We start from the raw sequence: 14,902 nt of genomic DNA on the forward strand, positions 1-14,902 counted from the left end.
TTTTTGCTGGGAAAGGGAGTTCTAAACATTGCTTTCCTGCTACGTAAGCAGACACAAAGCATTGTGGGAAATGTCTGTAAAATGTGGATCCCTGCTGGCTACTGAACATTGTCTTTTGCGCTGTGTTTATAATAATTTAACAGAAGCCGTATGAGTAATTTAGACTGCTGCCAGCAAAAATACTTTGCAAAGCTGTCCTATTAAAATGAGAACCGACTGAACCGTGACCCAAAGCGGCAGTCAGGAAGGACTAATACCTTCCCAAATATAGTGTTTAGCTGGGGGCGGGTTGTTGGATGGATTACATGTGTTGTGAGTCCTGACAGTCATACCTTCTGCTGTTCAAGATAAATTTGATTATGAATTATAGAAATTAGTAAGACCGTTTAAGTGCAAACAAAATGTTTAGGTCTGCGATTAGCAGATTGGCGCTTTAGCGGACTGGTGCCCACCACTGCTATTTACACATTGAGACGTTTATTGCTTTTAATTCCACTCAATATTTTTGTGTAGGTTTTAAATAATTATGAACTGTTTTCTGTTCAAATCTATTTATATTAAATGAATAACTATTAAGAGTTGCATTTAAGTGATATTTACTCAATTCCAAACATTGTAAAATTTAATTAATAATATTGCTTGTAATCTGTTGCCTCATTTTTATTGAGTAGATATGGTGTATTTTCTCTTACAGTGTGTTGCAATGGGCCTGTTTGGCGGTTCATCTACAACTAATTAATGTTTGGACCCAACTCAATTGAAGAGAGACACCGTATCTAACTGGCACAAAAGCACAACACTAAAATGTCTATAAATTAGTCAAATTCACAGATATTGAGATAAACTGGTGCGGTAGTGGCTGATAGCCAACCTTAAACATATACTCTTAGTGGAAACGCATCTTGCAAGTTTCACGTGATATTGCACATAATGTCATTTACAAGGTTTGATCAATGGATCATGGTATTTGTTTAAGTCTGGATTCCACTGTGTTTTAAAGCTTTTTTCTGTATTAAAACTAACTAATCTCCACTTCTCTGCTCTGATGGTCTTTTCTATTGAAGTGGATGATGGAGGAGACGAAGATGAGACCAACATGAGGAACGGAGGAGACAGAGGTGGGTTCAGGTACTCACTSATACATTTGACTTCTAACTGCAGCTATCAAACCTAACTATTGTTTGTAAGCAAAGGGTTTGGGAACGTTGGGCCTCATGCAAGAACATTTTCGTATTCTTATCCTAAATTTCTCATACTTTTGTTTGTATGAAGGGTTCGTAGGAACATGTCACGTCAGATTCAACAAAAGCTTCTATCTTCAGGAAAAGTGTGTAAATGAGCTGCGTAAACTAATGAATGCGTATCAGGTGCTTGCGTGCAAGGAGAGGAGATTAGTATAATCTACCACCCCAAAATCACCATATAAGGCTATGTTTCCTGCCCCACATACCAGGAAGTGTCCATTCACTGCTAAAGCCGAGGAATGAAATGACGACTGCTTTATTKTCGTATACAGTCACAGAAATAAAAATCTAAATCATATGCATCTCTCTCTAGTCCTGCTCCAGTTTTCCTTTGGTCAAATATTTTTAATTTAAGTGTAAACAACTGTGTTACAGAAGAAGAGCAGTCACTCCGTTCTACAGGTTTGGGCCCATCAATAAATGACCAAACAAACAACACTTGAGAAACAAAAATTAATAACTACTAGGTCATGTGACACAGTRACACAAAACTCATTTTAAATTGTTCTACTAAGCATGACAAACAATGCACACCTGTTTTACCTGATTTTAAAGCATTTTCTACAATGTCTTTCTGCAAAATTGTTGATTTCTCTTCAATAACATGACCCAAGTGTCATACCTGAGTAGCTGATGAAGTCAAGCAGCAGTTCTTGGGCTTAATTTTTAGCAAGCAGTGAATTGTAGGTGGAACAATAAAAATRAAACGGTAAATTATTAAAAACTGTTGTTAAATGATACGCAGGCATTCTCACAAATATTAACTCAACATTTTATTAACACGAACTTCTCAAAAATTATTCTCAAAAACTGTAGATTTGAACTCTTCAAACAGCCTCCCAGCCCGGATACCAGTGCTAGCAGAATGCATCAATGATTTTTTACAATAACAATCTTCACCCTGCACCCCTGTTTTTCTAAATATCCCTCTACTCCTGAAACATTTGAACCTCGTGCTTTAACGACACTGACTCTAATGACTATTAAACAGAACATCACTTCAAAAAAGACCAGACTTGCCCTTTAATCAATAGCTAATTAAAATAGGTTGTTTTCCAGATATAGAAAAACAKATTATAAAATCAAGATTATTTTTAAGAAAAGTAAACGTCTTCACTAGAAAATATATTATTTTCAAAAATAATTCATCTATTTTTAAAGAATTCTGATATTTTAAGGGAAGCACTGATACTACATACTGTATTTTTGAGCTATCAAGGTTTTCCTTTCAGTAAGTAAAATCTGGATTTAATGTGTTCCAAAAGAAAAAGTTTGCAAACTCACCTGTTCTTGACTTCCATAATTAGTGTAGTTAACTTTAAAAAGGGAAGCACAGGCACTTTGAAGTACAGAAACAGCATCTGGTTCTACTAATGACTGTGTTGTTGCTTTATTTATTYAGACCGCAAGAGCTGCAGTTAAATATCTGCATGGCACCGAAAACATCCCATAATGAACCTGCCTGCTTCTGTTTAATGGGCCATTCAAATATAGCAGTGTGTTGTGGCTTACTCCCACTGAGCTCCTGTAAACACGGCAACAGTTGCAAATACCTAAAAGCTTTTGTGTCATTTCAGCCAGGAAATGGTGTTTTAGGAGCGCTAAATAATATTTTTCATCGGTCCTTTTATAGCTTAACCTAGATCCCAATTGTGAGACACCTTGCAGTAACAGCAACAATGACGTGGTTGTGTTTGTGTTGCAGATGCTAGTTTTCATCTCCAGCAACTCCCTTTATGTTCTGTATTACTGCAATGAACAAAAATGTTGCCTTAAATTGACCAGAGCAAAAATCCCTTTGAGCTCAAAAAGTTTTTGTCACTTTACTAACTGTCAACAACAACAACAAGCTAAATAAAAATATATTTATAACATTGCAAGTGGTAATAGTTTTAAAAGACCGACACAAATTTGTCCCTCCAGCTGCTGGATGATGCGCCTGAAAAGCATCTAGGTCCGCATATTTGAAATGACTCCCAGTCAGCAGTCGTTTTATTGCATTTTGTGTTCTTGTAGTTTAATGTGACGTGAAGTTGAAGTTCCACTTCACCATCAGTTTACAAAAAGAGGCAGCTGTGGCTCAGYGGTTAAAACAGTTGTCCTCCAATTTGAGAGTCAGAGCTTCGGTTCCACCAGCAGTCACATGTCAAAGTGTCCCTGAGAAAGACACTGAACCCCTCATTGCCTCTGATGTGTGTCCCATCGGTGAATAAATGTAATCTGAAGCACTGATTAGTCTCTATAGAATGATTTTATTCAGATTAGCTTTGTACCGATGCAGTGGAGCGCTTTAACAGTGAATAAATGAGGGCACACATTGGGCCTCATGCAAGAACATGTTCGTATTCTTATCCTAAATTTCTCTTACTTTTGTTCGTATGAAGGGTTCGTATGAACATGTCACGTCAGATTCAACAAACTCTTCTATCTTCAGGAAAAGTTTGTAAATGAGCTGCGAAAACTGATGAATGCGTATCAGGTGCTCTTGCATGGGGAGAGGCAATTTAGATAATTACCATCCCAAAAAACGCCATATAAGGATATACGTTTCCTGCCCGAAATACCAGGAAGTGTCCATTTATAAGTGACATCGCAAAGTAAAAAAGAACTTTACGAGTTCGAAGATTGAAGTCCCGCTTTCAGAGATCTAGAAGAAGAAAAAAATCTGTCATTTTTAGCAGCGTCAGACCTGCTAAAGCCGAGGAATGAAACGATGACCCCTGTTAATGTCGTCTCCTGTCACAGAAATAAGCTCTGTAGTCCTGCTCCGGTTTTTCTTTGGTCAAATATTTTTAATTTTTAATTTAAGTGTAAACAATTGACCGCAAGTGTCAGATGCGTTTCTGAAAAAAAATAATTTTAAAATGTCTCAAAACATCAGTTAACTTCATCTTAATATTGTAGTGCTATATAAAAAATTTAATAGCCAATTTATTTTATATTAACCAATTTATGTCATTAGTCTATTACATTTAAAATTATAATGCTAATTCAAGCAGAATAGCCTATTGTCAAGACAATCATAGTGTAATTTATTTTCAACTCAAAATATTTTCAAACTAACGAAATGTAAAGTTATTAGGGAGGAAAATCCATCTGGATAACAGCAGACTGACTGCCCGTAAAATATACGACAGGTCTGGACCACTCGTGAATTTTGTTCGTATCTGAAGAAAATCTTAGAAAACGAAAACATTGGTGAATGCCACAAATTCTCCTAAATCACTCGTACGCGCAACTTAAGAACAAATCTGTGCGTACGAACGGTTCTTGCATGAGGCCCAATGTGTCGTAAAGTACTTTATTATGACATCATCATCCTGAGACAAAAGCAGCCGCTAACACTGTTAAACTTCGGTTTTTGCCTGTAAACTGAAACCATGGCKGTGTCCAAAACGACAGGCCGGGTCCTCCGAAGGCCGAATTCTTCGGCCGCATACGTCACAGCGCCGCGACGAAGACCGTCCAAAACCGAAGACTCCTCCGATACGGCCGACAAATACGTCCTTCCTTTGGCCCGAATCGAAGGACTGGTCTGATGGATCCTTCCCGGCCCAGCGTATCCCATAATGCATTGCGGCCCGACCAGAGATTTATTTATGCTAGTAATGGCGGACGAAGCGAGAGAAAAGAATACGTTTTAAATAAAAATATTGTAAGAAAAATACGTATTCAATAAACTGAAGTCGATATTAAAAACACCACTGTTAAATAAACTGATTTGTAGAAGGAATCAAACCATACAACACCAGAATTCTGGAACCGAGTGAGGTTTAATGTCACCGGAGCTGACAGGAAACCACACTGGCGAAAAACCAGGAAGTTCATCAATTTATACATGGTTCTTCAATGCCTGCGTTCGCCCCCTACTGACCTACGGCTGAATCACAGGCATTCAGACAAAAACCTCTTCTACTGTTATCATAACGTTTTGATTATGTGTTGTTATAATTCGGACATGTAACTGAACCTATTTCAATCAAAACATAATAGATTAAACATTGTCAACATTATAAAAAAGAAAACCTAAGAATATAGTGTTGTGCTTCTAACATCAGTACTAACCTCTAATAACTAAATTTCTTCAATATGGTGATTCAAAAATTAAAAAAAATTAGCGGTTGTAATTCTGATACTTTTATCATTTGTATGGACATGTTTTTAAATATTTTTGTCATTAAAAAAACGCGAAATAAACATGCACCTACAGCGGGTCAATTAGTTCTTCAATTGATACCTTTAAGTTAATTTTATAGTTTTGTGATATTAATAATGCTAATGTATTGATATTTTTCTAATTTTGATTCAAGTTTGCTTGTTTAGCGTCGTCACAGTTGCTAGGTGACATGACGTACACCGGGGTAAGGAGGGGAGGCTAGACCGTCCAAATTCACAGCCTCTTTTTTTCTGGTCTTCCCGGTCTACCAAGGACGCGGCCCGCCTCGACCGTGTAGTCTGGGTCCTCCGGAGGACCCGGCCTGTCGTTTTGGACACAGCTCATGAGTCAGACAAGGAGAGTGAATATGAACATGTGTGTCGTGCTGGAGATGATGTCACTAGGGGTGTAAGAAAATATCGATACACTGAAATATCACGATATTTTATTTCCCGATACTGTATCGATATTCTAAAGCCCTATATCGATTTTTTATTAAGTTTTAAAATATCAACCTTCTTGCCAACCGTTCATTTTTATGTTGTAGTTCAGCCTCTGACCACTAGTTGGCAGCAGTGAGCCAGCTATTTGGCTCCTCTACCTCTTGAGCGCCAGAGAGTAAGGGTAGCATTAGCATTGTAAGTAAACATTAGCTTTTCTTTTTCTTTTTTTTTTCAGTAAGAGGTTTTTATTTAATAGAATTTTTGGACAAAAAAATCGCAATATATCACAATATACTGCCTTGCTTACAGTATGGCAATATATCGGGATATATCGTATCGTGACCCCTCAGTTATGATATGTATCGTATCGCCAAATTCTTGCCAATACACAGCCCTAGATGTCACTGAGTGACATGTGGCAGAGACTGCTAGATAAAGCAATGCTCACAAACCAGCTTTATCAAGAATGTCAAGGACGTAGTGACACACATTATATAATTTTAGCAGTAAATAAAAGAAACAATATTTACTTAGCACAAGTTAAATCTGTTAATAGTTTAAAAGGCTCATGCAAATGCTAAACTTCTTTTCAAAATATTAGTTCCACAGATTAGCAGATGTGTGGAAGTGTGCCCACCACTGGAAGCAACAAACATAAACATTAATATAGACAAGAAAAACATTCTCATGTGGACAAATCCTGAGTCTGTTTTTCTTGCTTACTTCACCCAGATATTTCAGGCTGTCAGCAACAGTAAAATATACTCCCTGTTTTGTTTGTGTATCCAGGCCCGATGAGAGTACAAAAGCACTGAGTGGACGAGCTTACCAAGACCGCCCTACTTGCCCACAAGGAGGAACAGTCATCAGCTGGGAGGAATCAGCACCAACAGGAGCTCCCTGGCATTAGCCCATAGAGTAATGCATGCATCTAATCAAAAAGAGTTTCACTCCGTGAAAAAAGGAAACAAAAACGTTTCGTCACACCTTGCAAGTAGCAAGATGTGTCTAATTAGCAAGTGTGTATGTTGTTCTGTAAACATGCAAACCTACAAATCCCTCTGTAAATAACCAACAGTTTCCCTCATGACTGCAAGGAAATGGCTTGTGCTTTTTCTCTCAACCATTCCATTCCAGCAGGTCTTTCTGTACATAAATACTGTAAGAAGAAGGCGTCCTGATGCCCCACTGTTGCTGTTGACTGCTTTCTTAGTGCTTAGAGTTTCTTTGTCTAAAATGATTTTCCTGATCATACTTGCATGAAGTTGCACTCATGTCTGGATTTAGATACTGTCCAATGCTATGCCAGATCTTTGTGGGTTCGTGGAGACCGCTTTGAATGTCAGGAGTGTCCTCAGTGTTCATGAGAAATGTGTTCATGTGCACATGGATATTCTGGAGCTGAGGTTTGCCATCACCACACTCAATTTAGGTTGTTAACACCCGCAGCCAAAGTGAGATTTTTAGATTTTTACCCATCTGTGTGTGTGCTGAATGCACGTAAGATGTGTCTTGTCTGCAGTTGGCACACAATCTCATGGACCAGTTGGTGTCTGTCAGTAAAACTTTCAGAAAGTTAACGTTGGATGTTAAACCTTTGGAGTTATTCAAATTCAATATGGCCTCTAGATCAAATTTAACTTAGAAAACATCAATACGAGATATAACTGATATAATTGCAGATATTGTAAGCCCATAATTTGTCAATAGAAGACAGCTTTGATTTAAAACTCAGGCATAAAAGGCATTTCATTTAATTCCCTTTTATGATTTATGGAACAATGTTTTTGCTATCTGACACTGCCGTTGTGGCTACGTAAGGTAAAAAAGAGACTTGATCTTGATCATCCCTGCCAGATAATCAGCTGAGACTCCTTTAAGTAACTACACCCTGCAAAAGTTACTACATCAAGTCAACAAACTGTCTTCTAAATCATCAAAAACAGATTTTATTTTATATTAGAATAAGATACAGAAAGACCAATCTGTGAGCTACTTGAGAGGCTGTTCACAAGACTGGTTTTGAATGTTGCTGAATATTGAAAAACAACGATGGGCACAGCTAACCAAAAAGCTGATGTGTTCACAAAAGATCTGAATTTTTTGAACGGCTGCTTAACAAATGATAGGAACCGAGTTGTGGGCAGTGAGGAGCCGTTTGTACACTCAAAAAACATTTGTGTTGGATTTACTTAAATTATGTCAACAGATTCTACTCATTCTACTTGGTCTGGTAACAATTTCTAAAGTGGGCTAAAAGACTAATCCACAAAATGAGAAGCTAGTTCTGCTATTAGCAGAACTGTGCTCACACTTTAAAAAAATTATGTAAGGTTTTCAGACACATAGGCTACGTTCACACTGCAGGCAAATCTGACCCAAATCCGATTTTTTTGATCCATCTGACTCATATCAGATTTTTTTTATGACAGTCTGAACGAGACAAATCCGATTTTTTCAAATCCGACCCAGGCCGTTTCAGTATGTGGTTTTAAATCGGATATATATCTGATGTTTTCAAAGTGACTGCAGTGTGAACGCTCATGTCACATTCATCTGACTTTTTCATCAGGAGGAGAGGGTGAAGGATCGATAAGACACTAACCTCAAGTCTCGCTGTTTAAATCTGTAGCTCCGTGTGTTTACAGCTCCAAAACACAAGTCCAGTTGCTTCATCTTTTTACTTTTCATTTTCCACATAGATAGTTTGATAATAATGATGTCCAGCCTGGGTCGCGGAGAGTATCGATCCTAAAGTTAACTACTTGGTCGATACTTTTTTCCAGCTCGTAGTTTCCTTTAAAAAAAAGCTTCACTGGAGCATCCCGGTCAGAGGCAGCTTCAGATATAAACACTGAACTAAAGAAGCAGGTCAGATAATTATTTAATCGGCTCTGATTAAACAACAACTTCAGATTCGATGTGCAAAATGTAGCATCCATGCTAGCTCTGTAAACAAACAAGCCGGCTGATGAGACGTCACGTCTTTTACTGCGCATGYGTGTCACATCAGTGCTGTGKAGYGTTCACACAGGRGTCTGATGCAGGTCACATTTAAAATGTAATGTGAACGTTCACACAAAAAGATCGGATTTTTTTCAAAAAATCGGAACTGAGCGTTAAGACCTGCAGTGTGAACGTAGCCATAGTTTCACAGATTTTTTAAGTTAGCAAACATTTGACATAAAGTCAAGCTAGCTATTTGTATACAGTTTCCCGTCTTATCATGTTTACACTAGCAGCCACATTCCAATACACCATAGGAACGCAATTTTACAGATATTGAGCAAATATTTTGTTTGTTAGTAGCTAATAGTGTTAATTATTTTATAGTGCCAACAAATCTCACAAGATCTTACAGTATTGTCCGAGATTGTGCATAAGAGTGGTTTATTAAACAAAACAATTCTAACTTTTGTGATTTGTATTTCTTTAAGTTGCTATGCTAGGCCTTTGTTTTCATCTGGCAAACTGCAGTGCACAGAGGAAAATACCTCAAAGCCGGCGCCCAGAATAACATGTGCGTGTGAACACACTGCCTGAGTCATTTACTCTTCTGCTGCTAATGTGCTCTCAGTGAGCAGCGCCTGCCAATCAGAGGGCTGTGCGACTGGAAACCACAGGGGCTACTGCAAACACAATAATGAGCCAAGTCTCCTTCACTCCCAGTGAAACCCCCCTGAAGGGCATTGTAACGCTCAGCGCAGCATGGTGCCTCCTTTTGAAGGTAGCCACAGTATTTACTGTGTAAGGAAACACCTCAGGACTGTAGYGAATTAGGCACTGAGATTTAGTCTTGAACATTTATTCAGTCTGTCAGGACAGAAGGTCATGATGAGCAGGTGCTTCAATAGCTTTATTTAGTTGAGGAGAGATAATAGAAAATGTGCAATGGAGGTCTGAGCTCAGGGACTGCAGAGCTACAGAATGATTGGAGGGTCTTTACAGATACAAGAAATCATTCACAGACTAGAAAGTCATTTATACAGTGCCTTGAAAAAGTCTTCAAACTTTTCTACATTTTGATACGTTACAACCACAATAGGGCTGCCACGATTAATCGATTAATCGACGACTAATCGATTATTAAAATAATCGATGACTAATTTAATAATCGATTAATCGTTTTCTTTTTTTTTGTTCTTTTACTTTGTTTTTCCCTCCAAACTGCTTTGACACCTTCCACTGCCACATCTGCCTTTCTGTCCTTGACACACATGCACAGTAGTGGTAACTGGGGTAGGCCGTGGACGTCACAAGACATTATACAGACAGGCTCTGGTATCATGGCTACCTGACAACAGAGCTCAAAGTGTGGGATCATTTTAAGAAAATGAAAGAGAAACCTGTGTAATATCTGCAGAGCAGAACTTACCTTCCAAAGCAATTATTTTTAGTTAGCATATAGCTAAAATCTAACCATRGTTATATAATAGCAGCTGCATTCTGGCACAATAAGCTGTATGTTTTATATTCAATTAACGTATGATCCGATTAGTCGACTAATCGAATAAATAATCGGTGATTAATCGATTATTAAAATAATCGTTTGTGGCAGCCCTAAACTACCAAAAAAAAAAAGTATTTTACTGACATTTTATGTAGACCAACACAAAGTAGTGACTAATGAAGTAGAAATAACATGGCGCATGGTCTTCAACATAGTGTTGTAWGTATTTGTTTCTATGGTTCCGGCCAGTGACATTGGATTTAAAAAAAATAAATAAATCAATGCTTGGCCATAAAAACATGTGGCCACATGATAATTTTAAGCCTGATCTCTTTGTGAAAGATACAGATTTTGTTAGAGTCAGATTTTACTGTAAGTAAATACACTGCTTACCCCACAATTGTTATTATTATTGGATTTTATTTTTTTGTTGTATGTTGAATACCTCCATGGTTCAATCTAAATKAATTTTTCTTAGTAGCCTACCAGAATTTACGACACGATATTGAACGCCCCATATGTTTGTTGGTAAACTGATTGTTTTACTTCGTTCCTGAACATAACATAAATTAGACTCCTTCTGCAGCAAAGACAGAGTGAGAGAGGAGCCTGTTATGAGTGTTGAGTTTGAMAAAAGAAAATAAAGCCTTTTGAATAAATATAACCCCAGTCATCAGTTGTGTCTTATAACTACAACATGTAATGCTAAAAGTGAACTTCATACCTAACCACAAGTGACTGAAGTATGTCATTAATTCCAATAATAAAATTAAATGAAATTAATTGAAACTTGTCGATTTAAACAACAGTGTGCATGGAAATGACTGCAATAATTATCTTGTGGCCACGCGTTAATATTTTTAAACTAATGYCACTGGACAGGCTGTGTAGTTTTCAGCCCCCCTGAGTGAATACTTTGAAGAACCACCTTCTACTGAGTCTGTTGGGCTTGATCTCTACCAGCTCTGCATATCAAGAGACTGAAACGTTTGCCCATCCTTTGCAAAATAACATTGTTCAGTCTGTAAACAGTAGTTTGCAAGTCTGGCTAAGGAGTCTCAGTTGGCATTAAGTCTGGATTTTGATTGGACCATTCTAACATCTGACTCTGTCCATTGTAGCTCTGAGTGGATGCTTCAGGTCATCCTGCTGGAAGGGGAACGTCCACCCAAGTCTTTTACAGTCTCTCACACATTCTCTGTCCTCTATTCATCTTTTTTTATTAAAGCTTGGGATATTGCTTTCTAACCTAACCCTACTTTAAACTTCTCAAGAACTTTCTCCCTGACTTGTCTGACGTGTTCTTTGGTCTTCATAGTGTTCTTTGATCATTGTAATGTGAGGAAATGTAGAAAAGTTCAAGAGTTATGAAGACTTTTTCAAGTAAATGAAGGGTTAAGTTTTAAGCATATCTTGGCATTAGTTTGGTTTATTTTTGGGGTAAAATTGATTATATTTTTTACCAGAGATCAACAAAAAGTGAAGAATGTTAATCAGAAGACTTGAGTTTTTTTTTCTCGAGGTAATGTTTGATGAATCATGATTTTAGGTTTTAATTTGTCTTTGAGTGATTTTGTGTCTTTTTGGGGGAACGCTTGATAGTATTTCTGTCACAGAGGCAGCTGTTAGACAGGTTGGTCATTCCAAGTCACATATTATCAGGTCAGGTTTACATTTGTATTTTTTTAAGGTTATGTCATTCAGGTCACACATTTCCAATTAAAATGGGCATTGTCTGGTTTTATAAAAYGATAAAGGTCTGAAGTGATAAGTTCTCTAAATCTGATTGAACTGCAAAAAGCTTGACTTTCTCTTGTGATTTGTGCATTAAAGCTGTCCCATAAGCTAAGGTTTCAACAACCTGTTACACTGTGTCAAGAAAAGAACACGAAGAGGCTCCTCTGATGTCGTCTCTGTGATCAGTTTTTTCTGATGTATGCTATTACTATCGTTACACGTGATATTATACTATAATCTGCAATATTGGTGGAGTTTAGTTGCCATGAGATTGCCAAAATGCAGATTCACTCGCACACTTTATCGTCAATGAAACATACATTTATTGAAAAGCAGGAAATGTCGTTTAAATCCTCTCCAAATTTTTAGAATTAAAAATTTTTAAAATGAGGGAAAAAAAAACATTCTAAAACAGGGATGGGCAACTTAAATGATGTAAGGGACCATGACTTTTTGTTGACACTACCAGAAGGCCACACTGCACACTTACCCAAATGTAATAAAGCTGCTGTTTTAAAAATGTTTGCATTTATATGTGTTTATTAAACAAACAAACTGTGCAGTAACTACATATTTCACGCTTAAACATTTTAAAGAAATTAGTAAAGTTAATAAACKAAACAAAAAACTTAAATATATGTATAACAGTTGTAGCTACTCTTGTAATAAATATGATTACAAAACATTTGAAGTAAATAAAACGTAAACACTTCAGCGAGCTGAAGCTGTACAGTGATATAGGACATRTTGAGTGCAGACACCTGCGTGATTCTGGTGAAAAGTCCTTGTTTATGTACTCGTGACTTCAGTTATCTTCGTATATTTAGCTTTGTGCAACATGTTAAAGTGGTAAGTGTCTCTAAGCAGACTAAACACATTGGTTTGCCTTGAAATTCTGTCAACAGTTGGAGAACCTCCCACCAAAAAAAATAATTTGTTTTTGAGGATGTAGACTGGCCGGATGTGGCCCGCAGGCTTGTTGCCCATCCCTGTTCTAAAACAGCTGTGTATGTTTCATGTTTCCTGTGTATTTTCCTTTTTTCTTTCATCCTTTTATGTTCTTTCAGTTTGTGCCTGTAGCTGTGCGTAACGTGACGTATAAAGTAACTGTTTCAGCAAATAAGACGATCCATCAGCCTCTGTGTGTCAAAGTTTAGGTTTGTGACTTTGTAAAACTTACATTAACTGAGAAAACTGATTTCTTTATGTGTTTTGTTTATTTTCTGTGTTCTAAAGGAAAACTTACGCTCAGCCTTTACATTTGTGCCAAACTGTTCGCAGACATTGCGTGTCACACAAATTTCAGGTGTACAAAAACTGCTTTAGTATGTTGTTCACAGAATGCCTGCGGATGTTCTTATGTGTTCATATTCATGCTGCTGGTGAAAATCATGTTTGATGATTAAAATATGATCATTTAAAAAAAAACATTTCAGATCCACTGATAAAGAGTGAAGAGTTTTATTTTAATCAGTGCTAATGCAATACTGTAWATATCCCTTGTGAGATGAAATGAGGGATTATAATACAACACATGAAAGTCCACATTGTGATTATTTTATTGYTTCCAGAAACACAATATACAAAGCAGCCAACAGCACTCCCCTGATGTTATTTATCTGTATGTGTATTCTGTATGCTTCTTGTATACATTTGTTTCTCATGTTGATTTTAAAAAACATAGTTTTAYGTCACAAAAGCACTGTTTTTTGTAAATAACCAAATGTGAGATATATTAAAAAGAYTTCAAATATGGTCTTTTTCTGTTCAATAATGTGGGCTTGAATGTTCCTTTTGAGTCAGAAATGAGTTTCTCATAGTTACTGTAGTTTGCTACAATTTAGCAAGCCAAGTGCATGTAAAGTTGTTCAAGCTAAAAGAAGCAGGAYACTAAATGAAAGCCAAGTGTTATCTGAAAGCCAAAAGTTWAATAAATKCTAGCTAAAAGCTGCAAAAACACAAGTCAAAATTTGTAAATKGATAACAAAAAGCTAAATGTTGCAAAATGTTAACTAAAAGAAGCAAAATGATACCTGAAAGCTAGGCTTATTCTTAAAAAAAAAACTAGCTAAAATTTGCAAAAGGCTATCGCTGAAAGTATATAAAAAGGCTTGACAAGTTCAAACAAGTGTCTGGCTAAAACTTTTAAAGGCAAAAAGCTGTCAAAAAGATAAAAGTAGCTTAACAAAAGCTGAGAAGCAAAAAACTAATTAAAAACTAAAAATACCAAGAGGTTAAATAAAAGCTGCAAACTGGTAGCTAGATGCTAAAAATCACCAAAAAGCTAAAGGTGTTCTTTTTTCAGCACAACAGTCATCCTACCCACCCAGGCTGAGCAGGTGGTGACCAAGTTGGAGGTGTTTTTGAAGAGCGACTGCTGGCAATATTTCCTTCAGCAACATGTTCATTCAGTTCTGCTGCAGTCACCACTCCTGGTACTCTCTGCAAGATGTCATCAGTTGAAGTTATTGAAATTCTATGATTTAGTTGATTGTATTTTATCAGTTATTTATAGCGCTCATAAAAACACATTACCTTTGAATATCTAATTACATTTTGATAAAAGACAGAGTTGTTACAATCTCAAGGGGATAGATATGTTTGTTAATGTCCGCTGGTGCATCTCAAGGYGGCAAATCCAATCRGACAAATACTGTGGACAACTCCGCCGAGCCGAGCTCACAGCTTCTCTAAGATCAATTCCATCTGGCCAGCAAAGTCAWGGAACCACAGCCGGCCYACGACCCTGAGCAGAACCGCTTGCAGACTGAGTCCAGCTCACACAAGGCCRAAGTCTGAGTGCTGATAGAACAGCAATCCTTCGTATTGGTCAGGCAGCCAGGAAATGGCCTGAATAGCCACTGATGTTGTT

At 37.2% G+C, this 14,902-nt stretch overlaps 1 protein-coding gene across 1 annotated transcript in view; it reads left to right on the forward strand.

Annotated features, from left to right (window-relative positions):
- The window catches only part of LOC106527749 (dystrobrevin beta), a gene marked incomplete at its 5' end in the record, with an annotated part of 99,282 nt that extends 91,094 nt beyond the window's left edge, over nucleotides 1-8,188 (forward strand). The window contains 2 exon segments of the mRNA XM_014022734.1: nucleotides 1,065-1,128; nucleotides 6,633-8,188. Coding sequence (XP_013878188.1) covers nucleotides 1,065-1,128; nucleotides 6,633-6,753 — 185 coding nt within the window.
- Between the last annotated feature and the right edge of the window lie 6,714 nt (nucleotides 8,189-14,902).

Source organism: Austrofundulus limnaeus, unplaced genomic scaffold, assembly GCF_001266775.1.
Source record: "Austrofundulus limnaeus strain Quisiro unplaced genomic scaffold, Austrofundulus_limnaeus-1.0 Scaffold340, whole genome shotgun sequence".
Classification (NCBI taxonomy): Eukaryota; Metazoa; Chordata; class Actinopteri; order Cyprinodontiformes; family Rivulidae; genus Austrofundulus; species Austrofundulus limnaeus.